Source organism: Neopelma chrysocephalum, unplaced genomic scaffold (assembly GCF_003984885.1).
Source record: "Neopelma chrysocephalum unplaced genomic scaffold, ASM398488v2 Primary Assembly neopelma1_96936, whole genome shotgun sequence".
Taxonomy (NCBI): domain Eukaryota; kingdom Metazoa; phylum Chordata; class Aves; order Passeriformes; family Pipridae; genus Neopelma; species Neopelma chrysocephalum.
Genome location: NW_020925579.1, coordinates 2,137,759 through 2,157,439, shown reverse-complemented (window position 1 = coordinate 2,157,439; position 19,681 = coordinate 2,137,759). Strand labels below are relative to the sequence as shown.

Genomic DNA, 19,681 nt, shown 5'->3' with positions numbered 1-19,681 from the left:
TCTGTGAGTTAAAAGCAATTGCTCTGAAAATCTCTCCCAGACTGAGCAAATGATAAATATCAAAGAAAGATTCTGCAATTTAATTGCTATGCTACTGCAAATACTTGTCTATGTACAAATCCTTTGGAACAGTAAAAGTTTTGCATACAGAAGTATTTGTGTGTTAGAACAATCTGGATTATGATGGGCCATCTCATCTTCAGTAAGGTTGGTGCTGTTATATTAATATTCCTGATCCAAAGAAAATCTAAAAAACAGCTTCTCTGTTTTTCAACAACTAAAGCAAACCATGATATCTATTAAATACCCAATTCCTTTGATAATCACAAGCACCCTAATAATCTTTCTCCTTTTATCTCCAGGAGCACAAGTAGCAGCTGGTGTCAGGAGGTGGGGGTCAGATACAGAAATAAACAGTGACCCAGAAGAGGTTTCTGTTCTTCATCTGTCTTGTACCCTATTGATCTTTTCACATCTCCAAAGATCCACGGCATTTTATAGTTATGACCATAATGAAATGCTATCACGGACTTAAAATCTCCCTCTTGAACATCTAGAAAAGCAATAATCATCAGTTTAAAAGCTATAAAACCAAGCCAACAAATGGTTAAAGGCTCTGTCATGTCAACCTCTAGTTCTGTTCACTAGGGCTAGAGAGGAGTGTGGGTAAAATTCCCTTCCCAATCCAACCATCCTGGTTGTCAGGATGAAATGTATGAAAAAGAGAAAACTTGACGAACACATCAGGCTAGTGAAAGGCAATTAAAAAAACCCTTAATCAAACACTGCTGCTTTTAACAAGTCAGGTAATGTATTAAATGCAAACCCTATTTGCCTAAACCCTTCTGCTCTCTGAATCCTAGTCCTGAAGTCAGCAAGGACAAAACCTTGACAGTGACCTCAATCACTTGAACTCTGAGCAGTATAGCTGCAAAATACGGCTTAATCAGAGTAAACTGCCAACAGGCCTACCCTTTTGTCTTTCTTATCTTTTATTTCCTTTTTCCTCCCCCACCCTCTCCTTCCTTCTCTTTGTTTGGGAGAAGGAGATTTATCCACATCACAGTCTCACAGGGTGCCACTTCTTACTGGAGGTCTCTTTGGTTATTGCTCGAGTACGTGCAAGATGCAGGCTTTTGTATTTTCCTACTAGTTTCCCAATTGTCTGAGCACGATTTAGCAGTTTTATCTTTGTGATGTTAGTTCAGTTTTGTCCTTTCTAATGAGTTTTATCAGTAATTGTGACTCAGAGTTTATATTATTGACTCCAGTGTCACCCTTAACATGCTTGCTGGCATAAACAGCACCTAAAGATAAGAATTTTTTCTCCATGTTTGCAACATGGGAGGTATTCCCCGTAGCAAAGGCTGAGGACATACATCAAATTGTGCCCATACAGAGTAGCTGCCAGTTAAAGGTAACAAGCAAAATGTTAAAGAGTTTGCATTGCCTTATCTTTTTTCCATAATCTTTCTATAAGAGAGTACCACATCAAGATATACTTTGTATTTTTTGCATTCAGGTACAGGGTGCATTTTGTAAGTCTTTGTTATTTTTCCCAGATGTTTTGCTCCATCATTGGGTTGAAGAGGAAGGGAGAAGAAACTTTTGTCTCCTATGAATCAAACTATCACCTTCTGGAGATCAGACTGAGTACTAGCTGCTCAAAAATGTGATTTTATTTACAGTCATACTACAGCTTGCACAACTTAACCACACACACCAAGAACCTCAGTAATTCAAGTGTATCAGAATGCAGAAATGCTTAGCTTGCACAGTATTAAATGGCTCATTAGTTTACTTAAAAGCAGTAACCCAAAAGCTAATTCCAAATACAAAGAAAACAGTACTTGCTGGGTTTGGCTCAAATATGTTCAAATAGGCTTTGATCTATGGCCTTCTTAGTCTGATTAGCCAGAGAGTTAACATGCCATGCAAAACTCCCCGAGTTCAGCTCAGCACTGACACAGCCTCTCAGAATTTCAAGCAGAAAGCAGCACAGGGAAAAAAGGGCAGCTTGTGACCATGGAGGGTTTATATCCTAGCTTGTAAACTAGTATTTCCTTTTCTTATTATAAGAGTGTGAAGATCTAGGTAAGATTTAAACTCAAGACTGCATTTCCATTTAAATAATTGCCTTTCTTTCTTAAAAATGAAAATGCATCTCTTGAGATGCTTTAGCTAATGAACAGTGTGGATTTTAACATGTATGCTTGTATATAGTAGACCCATAGAGAAATGCCACAGAAAGCATAACAAAATGTTTCTTAAAGGCTTTTGCAGACATTTAGGTGGGACAACTGGTCTGATGAGGCAAAGAGCTCAGTGTGGGTGGGCACAGCCTTTTCTATATGATGAAGAATAAATATTACACAGTCAAGCAGAGACCCCATCCCAAGGCTAGACCAACAAAAAATTCAAATATTTCTCTGTACACTTTCTCTCCATTATTATGAAAAACACACTACGCTTTTCTGTGCTTCTCCAATAGAAAGTGCTCTCCATGTTTCTGTGTACATATTCTATCAATAAACAGATGCTGCAAAGTTGAGATGGCAAAGTTGTCTTCTGCAGGACCAGTGAACACCTGTGTGCTTTATTCTATCTAGAAAACACCCTATCTTACAGTCAAGAAAATTTACCAGTTCAAAATAAATCTCTTACCAGTTTGTTTAATGTTGCCATTTACCACAGTCCTGTTTCAGATGTTGAGGCCAAACTCAAAACACACAGAGATCAAGAGGTAGGAAAGACTCACTGGTTAAAATTAGAAATCTGTTCTGAACTGGGCCTCTAGAGGAAAGCTCTCACTGCAAAGAAAAGTTGAAACTACTCTTGTCTTTCTTATTTGGTCAAAGGTTGGACTACGTGATCGTGGAGGTCTTTTCCAACCTTAATGAGTCTATGATTCTATAATTTCTAAAAGATATTTTATTTTGGCACTGTGTTTATTCGTCAGTGTGGCAAAATTCCAGGGTTCTCTAAAATGCTGCCATTAAAAGAGGCTAAAAATTGTAAACCCAAAGTGCAATACAACATTGTGGTAAATGTAGGAAACCATTTCCAGCGAGGAGACGTGCTGCATCAGAATGCATAATGCAAAAGACTTCAATGAATTGGGAAATAGTCATCTTTCTCTTCAGAAAAAAAAAAAAGTCTAAGACAAAAAAGAAACATGTTCTCCAAGGACCGTGTGAATTTCAGTCTTAAGTCTGTGCTCCTCTACCACATCTTCAGCAAAAGAACTGTAATTTACTGTGTTGAAACCACACCTCACTGAAAACATGCACCTGATCTCTTGTCTCAGGGTTGGGCTCAAGACTGAAAGGTTGAGTTGATAATAGTTGGTGACAAGCCCCAAGGTTGAGTTAAGCACAGAGCTCTTGAGTTTCACCTCTGATGCCTGCTGGGGCTGGCTGTGGCAGCTGAAGGAGTCCAGCCCATGAATCCACCCTCCGCAGTGGTGGCTAGAGAACTGATATGACTTGAAGCCAAAGGCAGTTTTCACCTGTAGTAGGCCATGGGCTGCAGAAGTTGAAGGAGGGCAAACGTGCCTCTGCTGTTCCCCTGCTCAAGAGGTTGGCAGCAGTCCCTTCTCCAGGCACATTGTTAAAGCTCTGGGTGTTCAGAGCCCTCAGGGCAGTACCAAAGGCTCAATCCCACGATTCCACTGGGCGCAGAACACTAAGGCACCTCTGGTGATGCTAAAATTGTTTCACATCATGACCTGCCAGGGCAGATGAGCCTCAGCTCTCTGCTGCAGTGGCTGGGGATGAGCCGTGAGCCTTTGGCCTTTGAGCTTTTGATCCCTCCTCTCCTCTGCTCTCCTGGTCCTGTTGCTGTTAATGTCAGGGAAGGTGCTATATAGCATTCAGGGAATATCTGCTCGTTTATTAGACAGGGTTAGTATTTACAAAAGGACATCAATATGTCACTGAGCATTAACCAATCTTCATGTGTTAGAAGACGTGGAAAAAGTACATGCCTTAAGGCTTATTGAATACTTATTTAAAGAAAGGTTTCTAATAGCTACTGCTATTTTAAGGTACTGGCAGAGTTACTATTGTGATCCACTGCAGCAATTTGTCCACTCCCAAACTGAGCCTTTTCCTGCACCCAATGCAACTAACTGACTTACAACAGTTTCCAGCAATCAGGTTTCAAAAGGCATTTAGGTAGTTAAGGTGAAGCCATCACTTACTGGAATTTCACAAAGTACTAAGCTGACTGAGACACTGAATTTTATTGACCAGACTTTACACTTCAAAGCTGTTTAAGGTTATTTCAAAAATTAATTATTTGATTTTATTTAGCACCAGAATGCCCTTTCATAGGCCTAGCTAACATCTGAAAAAGGAATTTAGATTCCCCAAATGCAGAAACTACAAAAAACCAAATTCCCCAGACTATTAATTATACAAAGATATGCTGCAATTTAGAGAAATAGGCAATAATTGGTATGCATACACCACATATTTTTACTAAATGCAAACAACACCTCCATGCAATATGTCTTCAGTTTAATTTTTTAATTGCCCCCCAAAGGTACTGGGCAAGTCGCTACCAGAGGTACTGCACAACTTTTCATCCACAGAGCTTTAACAACTTCAGACTTTGTTGCAAGGTCTTGACTTAGGTTATTCGACACGTATTTTCCCCTGTAGGAGTTTTGTACTTCGATCACAGTGAAAACCTCTCAATCTGCAAATTATTGTCTTCAATTCTTATGGGCATTGATGGGCTAGAAATAAGACCAAGCCAGTGTTCACCTCATACCAGATCTGTATGCCTCATGATTCAATCCACATTCTGACCTTTGAAGACCAATAATCCATCCTCTGTGGAATGTCAAGCTCAATCACAGGCTGAGAAATTCCCACCAGCTCTCACTGCCAAGTACTACTGAGCTCAAGGGCTGCCTGTCTCTCTTCCTGCCCCTCAGTTATCATCCCACAGTGTAGAGGTCCCTTAACTGAGAAAGCAGATGGTAATAAAAGTTGCTCTCACTTCTGCCCAACAAACCAAAAGAAAACCAGCTTAAGAAAAAGCGACAAAGGGAGGGCTCTAAAAAATGTTCATAAAATACATTTCAGCTGTTGAGGCTTTATTTCTACTACTTAATGACGGAAAAGTGTTCCTTGAATTGTCTATTGATGTAATTGTAGTTTTTATACAAGTTAGAAATGCTGAACTCAGGTATTTTATTATACAGAATATATGTCTAAACTAAAATTGGCAAATTAATTAAACACCTTCCAGTGAGGAACAATAACCTTAAAATTTTTTCCCAACTGATTTTGTAAAACATGAGAAGCCTGTTAGGAGGTTAATTAACAAGCTAATGCTGAAAAAAAATATTTGAAGAACATTACAGAGTATTTAGTAATATTGCCAACTGTGTTATTTTTATCTCTGACAACATTTTAAATGTCTGTTAGGTTCCACTTACTGCTGGTCTACCCTATGCTTGTAAAACACATGCAGCTAAATCTGAGACAATGAGGAGCTCCCCAGCAAAAACCTATGAAAACCAAACATACTTAAACCTTATGAACCTCGTGGCATTTTTGCTGGGAAAGGTTCCTCAAGGCAGATGATAATCAAGATGCAGAGGCCACAGAATAAAAAAGATGTCTGGGAGATCAACCAGCAAGAGCAGCAGATACGCACTTCTGGGTGGGAGCACAAGCGTTCTGCATCCCCACCCTCAAAGCCCCCACCAGTGGGAAGCAGTGGGGAAAGCAGCTCTCTCACAGAATCTGGCAGCCAGCATGCAAATGATGTAGTAAAGGGAGGGACAATACAGAGCAGGTGAACTCTTGCTGGGTGTGCGGACTGCCTCACAAGTCACCCCCATTCATATACAGAAACACAAGGGCCATGCATATATTCAGAGTGGGCCATGGAACCTTCTGCAGTTCTGATGGCAGCATAACAGGCCATCCAGAGTCTCCCTGCCCTGGGCAGATCTGCAGACTTGCAAAGCCAACCACATGGTGTGCTGCAGGATAGAAACTGCTAAACCTCTCTCAAACATCAGTCTTAAAGCACTGACAGCCTTAATTCCTCAGAGACAGCTGCTGGCAACAGTAGTGAAGATGTTAAAACTGTGTTTAAACACAGTTGAAAAACACTGCAATTGCAATAAATACTACTCTGTCTTAACTGATGCTTACTGTGGACAATTGTATTCCTGATAATTCTCTCCCAAAATTCAGCTTTGGTTGGGTTTATGCTCAGATTAAAGTGCATTTTTACACACTCATGTTTCTTAATAATGATGCACTAGCTTGTTGGTGAATTAAAGAAAATTAGAAGTAGGGTTTATGAAATAATTTTGGCTACAAAGTTATTTATTTATTTCTAACTTTCTCAGACTTTTGTATTTATCAGACTTCGAATTTCTCGGTTTATTCTTATTTAGACTACCTTGCTTCCCTGGGATCTGTGTTTCTCATTTAGCCAAAACTTTCACTGACACAAAGAAATAAATCCAAGGTCCAATCCTGCTCCCAAGCACAGGCTTATGATAAGGAGGTTTTCAGAATGGATTACCCTTTCCGCCATTCAGCTTAATGTAAGTACTACCCATGCAGGTTTTTGTATATAAAATCAGCATCCACAGAACCTAGCATGCAGCACAGAGTCTGAAAGGCATAATCTAATCATTACAATATAAATGGTGCTATTTGTCATTTACATATTACAGATTTAGCTAGGTGTTTTGATGCTAAGACACTGTGTGTATTTCTGATACAGATGTATTATGAAATGACAAACTGAATGTAGCCACAGAGATTAAACCTAATGTAAAAGCACCATGTTTGTTTTTTTGACCTCAACTAATACACTAAATTGCAGAGAATGCTTGAGCATATGTTTAATTTCACTTATCTTTCATAAAGTGTGCTCTTCCCCTTTAGCCCATGGTTCGGCTTCATGGAGACAGTGCTCTGCTGAGGAAGAACAGTGTTCTTATCTGAAGTTTACCTGACAAATTTAAACAAGAAGGTGCATGCTTTACCTTAATTTTGACCCTGGAAACTTCCCTGAGAGTGCATGTTTCATTTTGTCTTGCCTCGCACTCCCCTGTTGAAATGTATACTTTGGATCTTCATTGCTCAGATGTCCTCTGCTATTTACCCTGAAGTATGTTTCATGTGCTGCTGTTTCCAGGTAGTAAAACACTCATGCTTTCCACAAAGTAGAGATCAAAGACAAAGCTGTTCTTTCTTGCAGTTACATTTCCAGCATTTGGACTCTCAGTGCAAATAATTTACTGAATAATTTGGGTCACCGAACAACATTCTGTGTGATGAAATGCAAATATTTTGCAGAGAGCATGATGTCTTCCTCTTTTTTATTAGATGTTAATGGACTTCAAGGACAAATCAAGACAGCAACACAAGTAACATCTTGGGGAAAAAGTCATTCTATGGGTTCACCTCAACACAAAATGAGGAAATTTATAAGCCTTTCTTTCAAATTCTGAATTCCTAATGAGGGAGAAACCCACACCTTTCAAGTTGAAGGCTCCTACCTTTCTTCCACCTGATTAGAAAACAAAAAAAATGCAGGTCTGATAAGTCTCAGAATGAGCAGCAGGAGTAAAAGTATCTGATTCTCATAAATTTATTTATTCCCCATTACATTTTATTAGTTGGACAAAGGAAATAAGTGACCACATTTTTGGGAAAAATATCTAAGACTCAGTATGCTATGGTCTGGGAGAAAAATCTCTTGCCCAGTTAACAAAAGTCAAATACAACTAATGGAAATATATCACTGATGTATATGGCTGTCATTTCTGACATGACTTGATGAACAATTGTAAAGACACAAATTTTAAATGGTAGCTGCAATCACGGATTGAAACATGCAATCAAAATACAAAAGTATTTAGTCAAGATAACAAAATATACCTCCATTTATCTTTATATCCTTATTCAGCCAATAAAATGTCTCCAAAGTAAACCACACAGGACAATAAGTAAATATAATATGTATATCCCTCCTTGTAATCTCAACTGCATTCATGTTTGGCTTTCATTATCTCAAGTTTTTTGATTTTTATCATCTGAAGATCTCAACATGAGTGCCCTGTTAAGCCTTGCAATCCCGACTAACAATGAATGCCAGGAATGGCAAGTTCAGCTTGGACAGGTTTTTCATGCCAGTCTGGATTTCACTAAGATTCATCAGTTTTGCCTCTCTGCATTCTGGCTGTTGAGGACATGGTCTCTTTTATAGGTAAATGAGCTGCTTATAAATTTTCAGCTCTGCAAACTTTGGAAGTTGATGGAAAACCCCCAGCCTTAGGGCTTAGCTGGCTAAGAAAACACTACAGCAGCCTTTTTTTTTTTTTTTTTTTGTAATCACTCAAATATAAAAGCCTTTCAAAAGAGATGATAATGCTCATAGTTTGTCTTAGGAGATTCTCCTTCTGTGCACAGGGACCAACTCGATTAATTTTTTACCTTTTCATGTCTGTTGAAAATTACCCCTATTCCTCCAAACTGTAGGGAAGTGTAAGGTGACAGATAAAACCTGAAATAAAGTCAAATGGAGACTATTCGCTGCAGGCAGTCTGCTCATTGCACATTGCTATTTTCTAAGGGACACTGTGTGTGCAGATGAGCAGCACCCAGAAACAGACAAATCTGCTGCTCTGGGTCAGAGGCCTGGTAGATCCCTGAATAGCAGAGACTCTCTTGGTGAATTTTCCTTTTTGACAGCAGCTTTTGTATTACCAGTCTGTCCTGTCCCTGCTCAGCAGTGAGAGCGTCCGCGCCCAGTGAAGAAACATATGTGCTGGGGCCAGGCTCTGCTGTGGGACTCCTTAGGCAAGGATGCCTGGGAAATACGGACCAGGTGATCACAATTCCTTCTTCTGTTAAACCTACCCTGGAAATACAGACAACTACTTCTTTTTTCACATTAAATGACCCATTGCTAGTGATTTGGGAGAAGGTCGTCAACATACTCCAAAATGAAGAGAAACCAGGCTGTCTTGCAAGGTGTGAGTGGTCAGAGACACAAAAACAACCAGGTATTGAACCACATCCAGCTGCACCCTTCCACAAACAGCCTGGAAGGAGAAATACAACTCAGTGGGTAAATGCCATTCTGCCAACCTGTAATCAGCTTCAGACTTTCCCTAATGGAGGCCAACTGGAAGTACAATAACTATTACATAAACTGTATATTCAGACTCCTATACTTGAAAGAACAATATCTTAAACTGTAGAAATATGGATGAAACGTTAAGACCACCTCAAGAATATACCTAAATTTCCCATATGAAAGTCACAATCCACACCACATCATCTGAAATGCAATGGCCATTTATATGGCTAGTCACTGAAAACATCTTGCCACTAAACCATCCACTGACTAATTAATAAGCCTACCCAAGTACAGTATGCTCTTTTCCAACATTGAAATCAATGAAATTGATAAAATAGAGTTGCAAGTACAGATTAGCTGGGAAGTGCAAACTGATGTCAGCACAGCTATTTATCTACCTTAGGGGGTCTGAAACCTTGAGCTTGTAAATATGTCTATTAAAGGGCAAAGCTCCAACCTTCCTTTCACTTGCACCCAAGCAACCACAGTGCCTTTGTGGGGCAGGTGTTGGGGTCACTGGGGTAAGACTCAGAGAACAATTTGATTCTCAAAATCCCAAAACCACCTGCAAGAAGTTTCTTACCCAAGTTCTGCCCTGAGAATCTCAGCCTGGGCACTCCTACTGATGTTTTATGCCCTCTCCTCAGGTTTGGCTTTTCACATTACTAAAAAAACAGCAATATTATTTACTGACTATATTCCCACCATTAATCATGGAAATCTAACAATAATGGACTGATATATTACAAGTGCTGGGCTGCAAACTAAGTGATGAAGAAAGTCCACAGTCACTCCTTGAGAAAATAGCTTTGTTTCTTCTGCCCTGTTTCAATAGGTCTGGTAGGCTTAGTTGATAATTTTAGCAACTACAAATTCTGTGCAGAGATGCAGAAAACTAATTTTTGAAATACCATGGCACTAATGAAAGTATCAAACATCTTAGAGTCTGTGACAGCTCGTCAGATTAGTGAAGCTAACCACCTAATAAAGGTTAGAACCTATGCCCATTGTCCAGCTGATTTCAGGGGACAAAAATCTTTGCAAGGTTTGCCATCCATGCAAGGTTTCTGGACCTGGTGGTGTTACTTCATTATAAAGTTATGGTTCAATTTTCAACAGCACCAACTGGACCTTGTTTGTAATTTCCAGGCAAGAGGTTTGCAGGCTGACACTAACACAGCACAACCAAGTTTATAATGCCTTAAGTGGAAAGAGCATTTCAGCATGTCCAGACTTCAGACTCTCTCTCACACATCTGAAATCAGAGTTGGCACTGTTAGCTAAGTACTGGCAAATGGAAATACCTTCTGATTTCATACAAAAAGGAATCAAGAAATCTGGTACATCTCAAACTTCTCTATGCACCTTTCAAGGTGAAAATATTCAAGATATTGGAGTGGTAGATAAATCCACCAGCCAGCAGCAATGAACAATACATGGCATAGAAAGGAAAAGCCAGGAGTACTGGGATAGCATGTCAGACAGACAAGTGCTGAAGAAGCATCAGTGGGTTTTGTGGTGAGAAAAATAGGTAGTTAAGATGATGAGCAGTCGGAGTGGGAAATATCATCCAATCCCAATTGGAAGATGTAGAGTAAGCTTCTACTGTTATGTTATTAATTGAAGGTACAGATGAGCCATTGTGCTGAAACCTGAAATACAGTCCTTCTGAGTAATGACTGGAACCTGATCCCTGAAGTCCATAGGTCTTTGGTCTTCATCAGGTTGCTTTTCCCACCTTGAAGGCTGTATCTCAAGAGGAAGAAAGTGCTATAACTTTTAGCCTGATGCTGATCCTTTAGAAGCCATCACTCTTTGGATTTAGTTAATCAGTAGTGAAAGGATCAGTTTACTGATACAGTGATAGAATTTCAAATGAAATTGATTGTAATGAACTTTTTAATTTTCTTTTAAACCCATGCACTTCTAATACTTTGCAATGAAGCTTGATACACTGCAATCAGAAATGGTTTTCTGTGGATAAGTCAAAATATGGCTTACACAGATAATATAAAATAAAATAAATTTGCTACTCACAGCATATGTATTCCTTCAATTTCTGTGAAAACTGCAACAGTATCTGTGTACAGTTTCACCTAGCTTGGTGTCTCACCACCTTCCACAGACCAACATATGCTGAATACATAAGAAACCTTTTCCAGTGTGTCTATCAGTGATTGTTGTGTTTAATGCTAGTGCAAAACGGAACTTAAACCAGAGGAAATAAACATAAATGTTAACTGTCTTGCTGGAGATGAGAAACCAGATGATGTCTGGAGCTGGCATTATTCTAAACAGGAACAAGGTATGAAAGCTACTTGGCTTAGAGGTTTATAAATACCAGATATACACATTAGGAGGAAGTTGGCAGGTTAAGAAAGGACAAGCACAGCTCTATAATAATAAATGAGAAAGATGGAAAGAGTGCATATGTGAAATTATATCTGGGAAGTCCATTTTTGTCCAAGACAATTTTAATTATGCTTTTTATTGGACAGATGCTCAAAGTAGTAGAAGAAATCTGCCTTGGTTTATACACTGCCGCAGTTTACCTGATTCTCTCTGCTAAAGCAAAAAGAACACAAGAAAAATCCCCAAAACGACAAAGACTGGGACCACTGTGGCAATGTGGCAGAATGCAAAGCATCAGTTCCACAAACCTCCCTGGAGCACCATAGTAAAGTCCCAAGATGTCTCCTGCAAGCATTTATAGACCTACTGAACTTCATGTATTGTGATTAATTTCCCTGACACCATGTGGGTTTCATTGCAGCATACAAAACCAAACACAGACTTACGTAATTTTAGGATCAGGACATACTTGACACAAGTCAGCCGTGATTTAATGTGCCTGTACTTAACATGCAACTTACTAAATGTGAGAGAATTCTGTATTTTGGTACAGTTTGTGTTTTTCCCCAGAACAGCATGTATGTTGTTTCAACATTAATGCTGAAGTTCAAAACTCTGTAGTTACTGATGTTTATTTTAACAATTATAAAGTTGTCTAATGCAGCTGGAAACAGAGGTACAGTAGCCTCATATTTAAAAGCATAGCCTTTTATACAACATTAAAGAGCACTAATGGGCATGTTGCCCATTTCTGATTATCTAGCAGCTTCTATTCTTTACAGGAATTAATGTTCCAATCAGAATGCATCTGTCTAACATTTTCCTGGTGCTGATCAAGTATCATCAATTCAGTGATTTCCTTGTGATCCCACTGCATATGCTGGGCCAGATTATTTAGATTATTATCATTATTATCTGCTGGTAGAAGAGATAATGGGGCATTTCTAATCACAAAATAGTGCCACACAAAAAACTACTGTAAGTGTGAACATCAAGGATGTACAATAAAAAGGCAGAAGAAGATCTTGTGTTACAGGAACATGCTTCTGGACTGTGCTTAGTGCAACAATCTAGATGTAGATAAGCATTAATATTCACAAGACAAGTGGATAGTTCAGCATCAGTCCTTGTTTGCAGTGTTAGAAGCTATGCATATGTGCGATGCATGCATGCCCTCATGTGCAGGTCAAGAAGGACTCCTGCAACAGCTTTTAAACTTTGCAAAGCTGGGGGCAAAGGTTTTTGACCTTGGCAGTAAGCCTCTGTACTACAGTTTGTGCTAGGAAGTGATATCATTCAGGGTAGGATACAGACAGTGTCCCTTAGTTGCAGGCCCAATGCTCACTAGCTATACTGAAAATCTCTGGAGTGACTTCTCAGAGAAACAGTTCAGACTTCCAGTTACACTTCAGAAATGTATGTACATTCACACACACACACACAAACACACAAAAATAGGAAAAAAAAGGCGGGAGCAACCTTCTCTGAAACACTTAAAGAATTCAGTGTCCTGACAAGAAATAGTAAGCAGTGCAGTTACTATTAATTACAATATCTTTTAGGTATTTTTTCAGTTATGTGCAGTGCTAATCACTGGTTCAAAAATCAGCGTTTTACATGTTCACTTCTAAAACTGTTACTAGTTTTGAAAAATAGCATCTGAATAGGGATACTCTTTTTTCAACACTTCATAGTTAATCATGTTTAACTCTTCATATTTTTTCACATTCCACCTGCTTCCAGCTGAACATGAAAGAATTTGTATGTGACATTTATTGTCCATCATGTAACCTTCTGCTCTACTTTTAAATATTAAACATCTTTTCTGTCTGCAGGGGTTGAATTGTACAATGGAATTAAAAGAATTGAAGTTTTAACCCTTGTCATTCTTTAGACTTTGCAAATACTCAGATTTCAAAGCTAGGTTATGTTAATTGCCAATATGATCAATTTAACTGTAGCACATACGTAACGATACTGACTTTTGCTTCTGACCCAAGATTTGTTTTCTCCCAAGAATATACATTCAGTGCACAGGACTGGCTAAAGACCACTGAAATCAATGGAAAGGCTACCAGTGACTTGAAGAAATATGGACTGGGCTTTAAGCGTAATACAGCTGACTTCATTGACTCATCACAAGGGCTGAATTTTGGTTAAACAGACATAAAGCGCTTCATCCCATGTACCTATAACAAACTCCATACATTTTAACTCCACCCTTCCACTCCCAGGAATTTACAGTATTGTATTATGCTAATTCTGTTAAGGAGTCACAACACTTGCACAGATAAAATGAATGACTGAAACACATACAGTTGTTTGTACTTACAAGTGTCTGGCTTGAGCTGACTGTTGGTAATTCCAAAATACTGGGGATTTTCAATGACAGGAATCTTCGTCATCCCAATGATGACTGCATCAGGACCCCCCTCAGAAGAAGATGGAGTGTTACTGCCATTTGAGATGTGGTGGAGGGGACTGGCTGAATCGTCATCATTGCTGATAACTGAAGAAGGACCTAGAGTTAGAAACAAAGATTTTCTTGTAACTTGGCATATGCTATCCTTCCCTTAGACAATTCCTTTATCTTTGTTTTGACCGCTTTTATTTTGAACAGTTTTGACCAGTTGTCCATGGTCAACAGCTCTCTTCGTGTGCCTTGTTGACCTTACCTCAGAGATTTTATATTTCTGGATGCAGATGGAGAATGGTGCAATGTGAAACAAATTTTTATACTGGCACATTACCTAGACTAAATATGTCAGTGTCCAGCACAGTCTGTCACTGTGAAAGATGTCAGAATTTCTGAACTCATTCTGTCAGTCTCAGAATTAAGCTATAAAATACATGCACTAACTTTTTCACCTTGTGACCTACTTGAATCACACAGCAGTAACAGCCCAATGGGAATGCCTGCCCTACCTGGCATTATAACAAGACAAAAGACACAGAGGAGATGGGCTCATCCTGATGTGAGAAGCCGGTAACTTCTGAAACAAACATGGTTCAGGGTCAAAAAATCTAGGGAACAATTTGCACAGTCACAGAGCTGCAGAGAAGATGGATGCTGAGTTGATTAGTGGGAAAGACACATCCCACCACACTGCAAAACTTGGAGTAACTGCAGAGAGGCTCATCGAACCCAGAGGAACATCCCACTGGCTCCCCCATCCATACCTGAGTCTGTCACCTTCCAAAAAGAGGTCTATTGTGAACAGTAATTCAGTGACAGTTTTTGTTTTGTTTCCACTCTGTGGTTTGTATTTTTAATGGAAGTACCAATGAGATAATACCTTGTAAATGGATTTTTAAAAAATCCTCCATAGCGCAGTGTTCCACTTCTGTGAGCTGCAGGAACCTTTGAACTAACAGCACGATCAGCACAGACAACATTTGAACTCCTGACATTTAAATTCTATGCCATTTAAATGTCATTTCATTTAAATTCCACATCACTTTTCCCGTTTGTATCCAGTATTCAGAGAAAACCAGAAGCACCATTTAGCAGTAATGACATTTTGCCTCATCTCCCGACTGAAGAGCCAGCAGAGATCACACACGTCATATTTCACTTCATTGTCCATTCATGTTAACTAGGGTTTTGGGGATGACATTCACATCTTCTAATTGTAACATCAAAAGAAGGTGCTAGAAACAGATGGAAAAATTCACCCCCTGGAAGTGTTCATCCTGGAATATCATCCTTACACAATAGTTGTGTTTAGCCTTTGGGCAGCAGTGAGAAGTTGAGCAAATGTTCCCCCAAAGAAGGGGGCAGCAGAGAGGACCTTAAGGACAATAAAAAGCTGTGTTTACTCAGTAAGCAGTAACCGGTAACCCCCTGCAACATGTTGCAGTCCCAGAATGAGTTTTGGCTGGACAGAAGAACACTGCAGAGTCAAGACAGAGCTGAGTAACCTGCCACTTAGGTGGCATCTGCGTCTGCAGGAGAGATAGGGAATGCAGAGAAAGAGAGAGCAAGAATGGGGCCAGCAGCAGGTTCTGTATACACATTACTGAGGACATGACCGAAGACAGGCAGGATTCACCGCAGCAGACATACAATTAAGGAATACAATAAGAAAAAGGACAGTCCCAAACACAGCAAAGAAAAGGTAGCTTTAAAGAAACTCCTACTCTTCTGTGGCTCCTGTATTGTTAACAAAATCACTTCATCACTACATGCCATGGCTCACAGGAATAAAGCTTAAATATTCTGGTATGTGGCTATTCAACCCTATATTTTGAGACTCAAGCGTATTCACATCCCTGTCCTGGTGTCCTTTCTTCCCAGTTGGTTTAATGGTGCATGAGGAATAGGTTCTTGTAGTTTGAAAAAGTACTTCCCCCCAGCTTGAAATATTAGAAGTAATTTTTCAAATACCTTGCACTTCACTGTAAAGTCACTGTTGACAAATGTAAGTAAAGCCTAGATCTCTGGAATTTATCAAGTGAAACACTAATACCAAGGCTGGTTTTGTCATTACTGATCACCCAGATCCTCAAACGACTGATTCTACTGGGAAAACTGCCAGGATAAAGTTTTTGGTGAAGATTTCTCTAATGAAGGGCAGAGCCTAATAAATTGTGGGAAAGGGTCCCTCGGATGGGACAGAAGATACTTAAATTAGATCACAACAAATTTTTCAGATGCATGAGTGTTGTTTGTAGAAGCATTAGAGTGCAACCCATTTAAAACTGCATTCAATTTTTGGTAGATAACATCCTTGCATCTCTAAGCTTTCTGAATATCAACTTAATTGCTCCAAAGAAGCAGGCTGACTAATACATACTTTCTTGGGAAAACAAGGACTTTTTATACTGAAATAGCTTTACTATGAGGGTCAAATCTCTTCTGTCACAGTAAACAAGCAAATTCTCTTGGCTCTGAAGCTTAATAGAAGCAAGTCTTGAAGTCCTTTTCAGCCCTGCTGTTCTCTGCCGCACAGGGGACACTTTTTTGTTGTTGTTTGCTTCCACCATACATGCAGCGATGGCAAGGAAAAGTGACCATTAGACATTTCTAGATGTTAAAGCAGGATAATGAATAGGACCTCTGTTCATCGAATAATTTTCGCACTACCTCAAGACCCAATTTTGTATGGTGAGCTATTTTTCCAATCGGTATAAACCACAAAGTGCTGCAGGTGAAAAGTAGACAATTGTTCCATAACTCTATTTACTCAATTAAGCTAGCTGGTAAAAGCTGCTCTTCTGTGTGGTATGAAGCAGGCTCCAAGTATATTCAGCTCTCTGATGCAAGTAAGGAAAACCTGGAAAATTAAGTGATTTTCAGAACAATTCCTGGCACTACAAAACAGTATAAGACAAATTCAACAGTAGGAACTTTGTTGCTGCATCACTTTGTGATCCCCCTTACTAATGTATTAGCAAGTGAACATCTCATGTAATGGTGTTTCTGAATAGCTGTTTGAGTTCAAAAATCCTATTTCCTGTCTATTTCTTCTCTAATTAAGTCAGTTCCATCAACAGATGGAAATTTTTATGTATCAGAGGCAGCTGAGCTCACATTCTTTCCAACTCGCCCTTTGCTGGGACTTTTTTTTCTATGTGAGTAAACTTGTACATAGACTTTTATTTGCTGGACTATCTACTCATCATAAAGCTACATTTAATTTTTTGAACTCACTAAGCCACACTACAATTACTGACCAGCACTGCAGCTGGCTATGATATTCAAGTAATGCAAAACCATTTCTGGGATGCAAGATGAGAGCATCACCTGTACTGACAAGAAGCTAGAGCTGCACTTTTCTGAATAGGCACTGAGTTCAAAATGAATGGTAATTTCTTAGAGCACCTTGGAGTGTGGTTCCATCCAGATGAAATGTGGTCACTGAATTACTTGTCAAAGGCAGAATGAGTATGGTAATTACACTTAATCACCTGTTACTCCTTCTGGTTTTTATAAAATCTGCTTTTTGTTTTACACCTGATATCTGCAAATTTTAGACAAAATGTCATAGATGGAGTGAAAATCATGGGTTGTCAGTAGTTATTAGCTATTGCCAATACCTGATTCACAGTCAGGTTGAGCTTTTAAGAAAACTCCAGAGACCTTTTGCACCTTTCAACGTGCTTCCCAGCATCTTTCCTTGATTTCATTTTTAGACAATACTTCTTGAGAGGACAGAAGTTGGTGCCAGACAAGAAATGGTAGCCTGCCTTGGATATGATATAAACTATACTGCAGGGATTAGTTTCACCTTTATTTAATGTTAAGCTAAAGACCTCTCCATTCTGCATCACCTAGGCTCAAGAAAAATCCCTTCTGTGTACAAAAAACTGCTATCAGCTCTTTAAAAAAAAAGTGGTGACATGTAAGAAAACCAATTATATTTGAAACTGATGAGCTATAATAAAACCAAAATACCTCCAACAACTAGGTGGGGAATTATCCTCAGCACATAATATGGGGACAGGCAGAAACAGTAAACTTCTCTTACTGCATATTCCATAGAGAACTGGAGACAGTCAAACACTACTGTGGTTGGGGTGTGGTTTACCTTCAACAGTGTCAGCACTCCTGTCTGAAATATAACTTGCTTCTGTGCTACCTCTTGAACAGTGCATGTTTGCACTGTCCTCAATCTTGGTGGTGCCAACAAATGTGGGTTTTCTTACATTAAGAAATAAAATTTATTTAAGCTATTTTCAAGGTGTGCCGCTATTTCTGGACAAAAGAAGGAGATTTATGATTATTATATACAGCCTTTCATGATGGGAAAGGCTAAAAAAAATGGGATTGTTCAGCCTGGAGAAGAGAAGGCTTCAGGGTGACGTAATTGTGGCCTTCCAGTACCTGAAGGGAGCCTACAAGAAAGATGGAGCGAAAACTATTTACAAAAGCACATAGATACAGGAAAAGAGGGAAATGTGATTAAATTAGATACCAGGAAGAAATTTTTTACTGTGGGGAGGTGGTAAGGCACTGGAACAGGTTACAGAGTGAAGTTGTGGCTGCCCCATCCTTGGAAGTGTTCAAAGCCAGGTTGGATGTGGCTGTGAGCAACCTGATCTAGCAAAAGGTGTCCCTGCCCATAGCAAGGGAGTTGGAACTAGATGAACTTTAAGGTCTCTTCCAACCCAAGCCATTCTGTGATTATATTATATGATTCATGATACTCGTATCACCATCAGAGTTAATGCAGGTTTAACATGCATGCTACGAAGACCTATCTACACTGCTATTTGTTGGGGCTAAATTTGCTTTGCAATTTCAGACTTCTGCTAATATTGAGGTAGTTGGTTGCAGCAATACATCTGACTACTGCCTGCCACTGGAATAATGCACATGACCTTCCTGTTATGAGACACCAGATTATTATATTAATTATTGGGTCAGAACAACTCAGGTGTGTGTGTAGGAGGGGGGAGAGACAAGTTGAATCTCACGGAGGGGAGGTCATGCCTTGTCCCACATGTCCCTTAAGACTCCTGGGGTGACCCCAGAGCAATTGTCAGTCAAAGGCAGCCCAGAAGCACGGTCTACACCACATCCTGGAGCCCCTAACCCAACCTTAGATTGGCTCACATCATGGGAGCACCACTCCTCACCTCACTCCAGAGTCCCTGAGTGGCCAGTGGGCTGGAAATCCCGTCTGCCAGAGCACATAAAAACAAAGACATGTGATGTCCACATGTTTGAACCCACCATTTCTAGACTCCTGTGGCTGGATCTACACTAGATCTAGGAATGGTAGCTATATGTCTCCTTCTATCTCTCTTTCTTTTCTTCTCTTTCTTCTAATCTCTTTTCTTAATATTTTGAGTAGTTGGATACTGGATAGGTTGGCTTTGCTAAGTTGTATGTGCTAAGTCAGTGTTTTGTGGAATGCTTTGTTCTGGCTGTATATTATCTTTCAAACTTTTGCCAAGAACTCTTATTTTTTCTAAAGTTTACCAGTGAAGTCCCGCCTGAGAAAATATATGTAGCATTTCTCCTCTGCTCTCTCTTAAGGTGTTAAAAGAACCAAAGGCTCTTCTAATAATCCAGAGGGCGGATATGGTTGGAGCCTTGCATATTTTTAAAGTAAAACTCTGTTGGTAGAGCTCATAGCTCCGAGACTTGGAGTCTTACATCTGTGTATCAAAGCACAGAAAGAGTCTCAAAGTGAATAATTCTCAGCTAAGCAGGTTCTGGGAAAAAATAAAAAAGGGGGCTGCTCAAATGCAGAAT

The 19,681-nt window shown here is 39.5% G+C and overlaps 1 protein-coding gene across 3 annotated transcripts in view; it reads right to left on the bottom strand.

The window, feature by feature from the left end:
- NTRK2 (neurotrophic receptor tyrosine kinase 2) overlaps positions 1–19,681 on the bottom strand; it is a 207,372-nt gene that overhangs the window by 73,659 nt on the left and 114,032 nt on the right. For all 3 annotated transcript variants that reach the window (XM_027670767.1, XM_027670768.1, XM_027670769.1), the window contains one exon: positions 13,811–13,999. In XM_027670767.1, the coding sequence (XP_027526568.1) occupies positions 13,811–13,999 (189 nt within the window). The remainder of the gene's footprint in view (positions 1–13,810; positions 14,000–19,681) is intronic.